At 40.8% G+C, this 7,945-nt stretch overlaps 1 protein-coding gene across 1 annotated transcript; it reads left to right on the forward strand.

Moving 5' to 3' along the window:
- Positions 1-4,123: 4,123 nt before the first annotated feature.
- Positions 4,124-4,990, forward strand: LOC126880836 (uncharacterized). The gene has a single exon (XM_050644902.1). It carries the CDS (start codon positions 4,124-4,126, stop codon positions 4,988-4,990), a length of 867 nt encoding a protein of 288 aa, XP_050500859.1.
- Positions 4,991-7,945: the final 2,955 nt, after the last annotated feature.

The following is a 7,945-nucleotide window of genomic DNA, read 5'->3' on the forward strand; positions in this document are numbered from 1 at the left end:
AATGACACAATTTTAAAAAGACCACAACATAGTTTTAATTTTTCACTGGGGAAATTAGTCTATTAGACTAAAATGCAATTGGAACAGAACAAGGCCCCTGAGGCCTGAGCTAAGCTGGGGCTCCCGAGACCTTTCGTAAACAGATAAATTGTGACTGAAGAAATTAGTTATTTTGGCGAAATAAAAACTAAAATGCAACCGAAATAGGGATTCCAAGTCCCAGCTACTTTGTCTTAATAAATTTACCCCAGACCACATCTTGGTACGTGAAAGGAACCACATATTGAAAAGAAAGGTATACATAAGATAAAATGAGCACATTAGGATCAGTCCCACCTGTACACTGACCAGCTTTACTGAGTGTGCTTGGCTCACACTGCAGTAGCTTAAGGAACCTTAAGGTGCTTTTAAATCAAAGTGAATACGAACGAAGGAATGAATTCGTAGTATAGGTGTTTTCTTGGTTATTCTTTCGGTGCGAAGTAAGACCATTTACATTGTAGCGAACGAACGCATTCGTTGATCATCCGTCCGCAATGTCAGATACAGATGAAGCTGTAATCATATAATTTTTTAGTTATTGCAGGACATGCTGAAAAAAAAAAAGAAAGAAGAGAGTGTGGTGTTTACGTAGGAGGGAAAATGCGCTTTCAATGGGTTAAATATCAATCATTTTTCCGGCCCCTCTTGCTCTGGGGGTGAATTCTCCAGACCTCCCGGTAGGGGGCCTCCAGATCACATTTGCCCCGGGGCCCCCAACATCGTAGTTACGGCCCTGAGCTTAAATAGCAAAATTGTCCATTTTGTAATCGCATTACATTATTTTTCTTTATTAAATTTTGATGGCGACGTCTACATCCCAAAACTTAAAAAGACAATAAAGTATATCAGGTGTTACTTCGTCCTTCACGTTATAATCAATAAAAAATACCAAACATGATCAAAATGAAAAGTACAAACATATCCTCTAAAATTGTTAAACATTGAAATAAAGTCATTCGAGGATTGTTTTAGTATACTTTACGCGTTTTACAGTCAAGCGACCATTCATTATATGGTTGAGAGCTCTTAGCGCGGCCATGTTAATTGTTTTTTCTAATATTCGGTTTTTCAAATGCAGCCGGTAAAATTTTTATTACTGTGTCGTTCTAAGCCAGTTCCTTTGTTTTGTCTTTGATTACGAAACGGAGAGCTTTGTTGGGCGGATGTAAGTTTTGTCTTGTTTGTACTGGTGGAAAATGAGATGTTTGCATTACCTGAATTTACATTTTATTTCCCTTTTTTTATACGGAATTTTAATTTTACAACTTAAATAATATTTAAATTAAAGGGAAACTTCCAGTGGTTGGACGTATACTATAGTTATAAAATGTACATAGAAAGAAGTAAAAACTTTGTTTGTATAATAGTACCTTCTCCTTCCTCTTTTTCAGCCTGTTTGCATCAGCTCCTGGACAAAGGCCTACCCATGAGTTCATCAACATTCTCTGTTTTGTACTATTTGGTGCCAGTTTCTTGCTGCTACGATTGTGCTCACGAAGTCTCCAATTTACAATGTTTCTAATTCACTTTTCGATGTTTTGTCGTGCCACGTATCCTACACAGTTCCATTTCATTTGCACAATAGCTCCAATTACATCTTCCACCTTCGTCCTTCTTTGCACGTCCTCATTTCGTATATGTTCCCTCAGAGATACCTACTGGGTTTTTTCTCTATTGGTATAAATACTAATTTCTTCTGCAGTTTTTGGTTTTAAATTCTGTTTGCTATTTGTTCCTAGTATCCATTGTTTACTGCTGTTTGTTTAATGATACTCAATTCTATTGATGCTCAATTGAAGTTATTTTTTGACATAGGAATTTCTGTTAGTCCATGCTATGGTAGGCTGCAAATTTATGTTATGTGGGACGGGATGATGAATTCTGTATACCTATGTAGTTGTGTCGGTATGGGTGAGCTCTCTGTATTTTATAAACTTATTAATTTGTAATAAATTTTGGGGGAGTATTGAAAAAAAAATTTTCAGTGTTTTGTTGTTATCTAAATAAAATGAACTTCTATCAATCCATCACTTAATAATAATATTTAAAGAAAATAACCTAAACGTGGTAGCCAAGAGATTAAGTGGCAACATTTATAAAGTAAAATGGAATCAACCAAAAATTTAACACAGTAGAATTCAAGACTTCCTTTTCATCAATATAATCCATGATAGAAAACAACCGAAAAATATAAACATTATAAATAGAAAGACAACTTCCATTAAGTTAACAAAATTAGAAGCTAGTTAAAATTGTAATGATAATTAACAATAGTAAAATTACCATACTTACATTACCAAATTTTAAAAACAATGATAAAATGGCGTAATAATATTATCAAAGTGATGTCAATCTTGCAGACTAAATGGGCACATTTTAGAACAGCTCAAGAAATCTAAGCACCTGAGATGTTGGATCGATAGCAGCCTAAATCCTAATCTAGAAATAAGATCGAGAATAAAACAGGCCAGAAAATCTTTGGAAAAAATAAAGCGACTGCTTTATGATTCTCGAATAAAACTCGAAATTCGATTAGGTTTATCAAAATTCTACGTCTGGTCGACTCTTCTCTATGAGACATAGATTTTTAAAAGATCAGCCGTACATAAATTGGAGGCCTCTGATATGTGGATCTACCGGAGAATCCTCACAATTTCATGGACATCGCGTACCTCAAACGAAGAAGTGCTGCATAGAATAGGCAAGAAAAGAGAACTTTTCAACCCGTTGAAAGTTAGAAAAACGTCATACCTAGGACACATACTGAGAAATAATAAGTACCAATATGCTCAACTTATAGTGAAAGGAAAGATCGAGGGAAAGAGAGGACCAGGAAGGAAAAGACTATCGTGGTTAAGAAACATCCGATAAATGACAGGGCTAAATTTTAAACAGCTAATAAGCACAGCTGAAGAGAAAGAAGAGTTTTCAATTGTAGTAGCCAACAAGCGCACTTTAAGAAGAAGAAGAACCTACATAGAAGTAAAAAACTTTGATTCCTATGACGGTATAATCTTTATTAGGAGTTTTAAAAAGTCATCCAAATGGATTAAAAAACATCAGAACCTTTTTGGACTTAATCAGATCATCATCATTTACATTCAGTTTAGTAATTGAAACTAGCCCACTAAATAGTTGAAATTAAGAGTTCAATATTACATGGTTTTTGATTAAAATTTAAATTTGTAAAAGGACACTAGGTCGATGTTAACAGATTTTTATACTTAAAGAGCAACACGGCTTCCCTGCTCGAACAAACAAAAGTGGAACTTATCAGTTTGACTGACACAGACTGTGCGTGACACAGACTAGGGGGCTAGTTTCAATTCTTCTTCTTCTTGCAGTACCGTCTCCTATCGGAGGTTGGCTACAATCACAGCAATCTTAACTTTGTTGGCTGCAGCTCTGAACAACCGTATTGAACTGCACCCATACCACTCCCTTAAATTTCGCAACCAGGAAATCCTCCTACGTCTCACATTTCTCTTTCCCGAGATTTTTCCTTGGATTATGAGTCTAAGCAGAGAGTACTTTTCTCCTCTCATTATGTGGCCTAGATACTTCAGTTTTTTCGTTTGTATGGTTTTTATGACTTCGCATCCTTCCCCATCTTCAGCAAAGCATCTTGATTTGTTACTCTTTCTGTCCATGGTATTTTCCACATTCTTCTGTAAGAAGTTTATATAGATTTCTATAGTTTCAATTACTACACAGAATGTCAATAATGAAGATCTCATTAAATCGACAACATTCTGATGCTTTTTAATCCAATTGGTTGACTTTTTTAAAAGTTTTAATAAACATTATACTGTGGCAGATTGACAGTTAGCCTACGACCACATATGTGTTGACCGGCTGGGGAAAGAAGAGGAGACGGATTGACGGACGTCTGTCAGGAGATTTTAGAAACTGGGAGAAAAGAACTGTCATAGTTTTCTTACTTATTTTATTATGTAGTTTGTTGTAAATAAACCAATAAAATAGTTTAAAGTGTGCCCCGACTACTTTGCATCCCGCAAACCGGCTACATTGGTGACCCCGAGAAAAAAAACTGTAAGTACAACGATTAAAAGACGACATTATGACAGATAACGACCAAACAATGCCAAACGATAATGCTACACTATACGAAGGCAATGATCACCCAATAATTGCACGGGTAGGCATAAAAGCTCCAGATTTTTGGCCCAATGAACCAGAACTATGGTTTCTTCGGCTGGAGGCGCAGTTCCGACAAGCCAAAATCACATCTGACAACTGCAAGTTCGACCATACTGTTGCTAGTTTAAACAGTAACATACTAATAGAAGTGGCGGATATTGTAAAGAATCCAACTGCTGGCAATGCCTATACACAACTGAAAGCTCGCCTTCTCGAAAGGTATGGCATTAGCTCAGATGAAAGGATCCACAGATTAATGGGGCTCACTCTGGGTGACTTAAAACCCACTCAACTACTCCACAGAATGCAACCTCTGGCCACGGATAGCATTAGTACACAAGTTCTAAAAAATTTTTGGTTGGACCGCCTACCACCTTCGGTTCGAAGTGTTATATCTGTTCTTGATGGAGATATAGAAGAGCTTGCTAAGAAAGCCGATAAGTACCTCCGATGTTCCAGTTTTCCAGTCATGGCTGTTACCGAAAGCTCTACCTTAGACAAAGCAGTGGCTGCATTGAATGACCAAGTGAGCGCTTTATCCAGCAGATTAGCTGTAGCTGAAGAACGGCAACAGATTCAAATGGTCAAGAGTACCAAGTTATCATCTGACGAGCAGTGTTACTATCATCGAAGATTTGGTGCACAAGCACAGAAATGTAGACCACCCTGCAGTTTTACAAAAAACGACGAAAGGGCACAACTGCAGCCCCTCACATACCACGCCGCCTCTTCATTACCGATGGTGTTCTCCAACTTCAGTTCCTTATTGATACAGGGGCAGACCTGAGTGTGCTTCCACGTAAAATCTGCACTGCGACTCGGCCCAGCACTGTATGCCTATATTCTGACACCGGATCGTGCATCCAAACGTATGGGCAGAGACAACTTTCACTAAACCTTGGTCTAGACCAACCTGTAACATGGACTTTTGTAGTCGCAGATGTCACTACACCCATACTAGGAGCCGATTTTCTTACACATTATGGCATCAGTGTTGACATGAGAAACAAACGACTAGTAAGCTCAAATATGTCAAGCAGTATTACCTGTGTGTCTCGTCGTGTTAAAGTACCAGAAGTAGGCCTATCCACTGCCCATCCTTACGATCGTCCGGCAGCCACTATACCAGAGGATACTGAAAGGGTCCAGCACTATATTGAGACTCGAGGTACACCAGTATTTTCTAAACCACGAAGACTTCCACCAGATCGTTTTCAAGCTGCTCGAGCAGAATTCAACGAGCTGATGCAGGCAGGCATTATCCGACCATCAAAGTCATCTTGGGCTAGTTCGCTTCACTTGGTTAAGAAGTCCAATGGACGATGGCGAGCCTGTGGAGATTTCCGCCGTCTAAATGCCATGACCAAACCAGATCGCTACCCAATACCGCACATCCAGGATTTTGCTAACCAGCTACATGGAAAGAAAATTTTCTCTTGTATAGATTTGGCACGTGCTTTTTACCAAATTCCAGTCCACCCGAAGTATGTACAAAAGACGGCTGTAATAACCCCCTTTGGGCTTTACGAGTTTCTCCGAATGCCATTCGGTTTGCGAAATGCTGCCCAGACGTTCTAGAGGTACCTCGATCACCTTTTTCGAGAATGCCCATATGTGTATGTATACATCGACGATATTTTGGTTGCCTTGGAGACTGATACCGAGCATGAGAAACACCTGGCATCAGTACTTCGGATTCTGGAAGCAAATGGACTTCAAATTAACAAGGATAAATCAAAATTCCGCGAAAGTGAAGTAAACTTCCTGGGTGCCACGGTCTCCCCAACTGGCGTTCGTCCATTGCCGGCTAAAGTAGGCACAATTCGCAACTTTCCACAACCTACGACCTATCGACAGCTACGAAGGTTTATGGGTATGCTCAATTTCTACAGATGTTGGTTACCAAATGCTGCGAATGAACTAATGCCATTAACGGACTTACTGTCTCAGCAAAAGAAAAAGAAGCAAGAACTGACATTAACACCAGCAGCTGCAGCAGCTTTCTCCAAAGTCAAAGAACTCTTGGCCGCGTCGACTGAATTGGTTTTCCCAGCACCGAATGCCCAATTGAACATGTCAGTTGATGCCTCAGATGTTGCCATAGGCGGTGTTTTGCAACAGATTATAGGTGAACATCTACAACCCATCGCTTTCTTCTCTAGAAAGCTTTCTAAGACGGAGCGAAACTATAGCACTTATGACCGAGAGCTGCTGGCCATATTCAGTGGCATACATCACTTTCGCCATTTTCTTGAGGGCATGCCGTTTACCATTTATACTGACCACAAGCCTTTAACGTTTGCCTTCCAACAGCGACATGAGCGGCAGTCTCCACGACAGATACGCCAACTAGAATTTATTGGACAATTCTCAACCGACATTCGACATATTCAGGGTGCAGCCAATATCGTTGCCGATTGTCTCTCACGAACCGAAGTAGACGCTGTCACAACACCCATTACCATTGACTATAACCGGCTATCCGAAGCTCAGACTGCAGATGAGACTCTCCAACAGACTCTGACCGATCCTGCTAGCTCCTTACAACTTCAGCGCATAGTTCTACCAGATAGTCAACGACCTATTTATTGTTCAGTGCAAGATGGTCGTATACGAGTTTATGTGCCAGCTGTGTTCCAGAGAGATGTTTTCCTGAAGTTCCACACGCAGTCCCACCCAGGACATGCTGCTACATTACGAATGATTTCCGAACGCTTTGTGTGGCATAACATGAATCACCAAGTCAAGCAGTGGTCACGAGAGTGCATCCAATGTCAACGTGCCAAAATTGGACGTCACACTGTTACACCTGTGACACCTATAGGAATTCCAGACGATCGATTCGCACACATACATGTCGACATTGTGGGCCCACTTCCAACAAATCAGAACTTTCGATACCTGCTCACAATCATCGATCGTTTCACGAGATGGCCCGAGGCCATACCTATCTCGGAAATTACAGCCGAAGTTGTTGCGCAGAAGCTCCTTGAGGGATGGATATCTCGGTTTGGTGTGCCAGCAACCATAACAACGGATCGAGGTAGGCAATTTGAGAGCCACTTATTTCGCCAGCTCAATAGATTGCTAGGTGTACAACATATTAAAACCACTGCCTACCACCCACAGCCAAACGGATGTATTGAACGTTTTCACCGAACGCTTAAGGCTGCTCTGATCGTCGCGGACACAGTATCGTGGGTCGAGGCCCTCCCTCTGGTCATGCTAAGCCTTCGAAACACTTTCAAACAGGACATTGCGTGTACAGCCTCCGAGTTAGTGTATGGTAAACCAATATGTCTCCCTGGACAGCTGCTTGTCCCTAGTGCTGCTACACCCAACGAGCATAGTTTTGTCCAACGACTACGTCAGACCATGGGAGCATTGCGGCCTGTACTGACGAGCAACCACTCAGTCCGCACTGCCTTTGTCCATCCGGATCTGCAGACTACGAGTCATGTGTTTTTGCGGACTGATAAAGTAAAGCCTCCGCTTACACCTCACTATACCGGCACGTTCAGAGTGTTGGAACGAAGTGACAAGTTTCTAATTGTAGATGTCAAAAATGTTCCTCAGAGAATTTCCATGGACCGACTCAAGCCAGCATATATTCCAGCGGCCCAACAGGTGCAGGAAGAACATGTATATGCCAACCGTCTGATGAGTAACACGGTCAACATTGCCGTTCGAAACCAGTAGGTTCCTCACTGGAGGGGAGCCCTGTGGCAGATTGACAGTTAGC

Source organism: Diabrotica virgifera, chromosome 2 (assembly GCF_917563875.1).
Source record: "Diabrotica virgifera virgifera chromosome 2, PGI_DIABVI_V3a".
In the NCBI taxonomy this organism is placed as follows: domain Eukaryota; kingdom Metazoa; phylum Arthropoda; class Insecta; order Coleoptera; family Chrysomelidae; genus Diabrotica; species Diabrotica virgifera.

Coding starts and splice junctions, on each gene's coding strand:
- LOC126880836 (XM_050644902.1), top strand. CDS start 4,124: ATGACAGATAACGACCAAACAATGCCAAACGATAATGCTACACTATAC.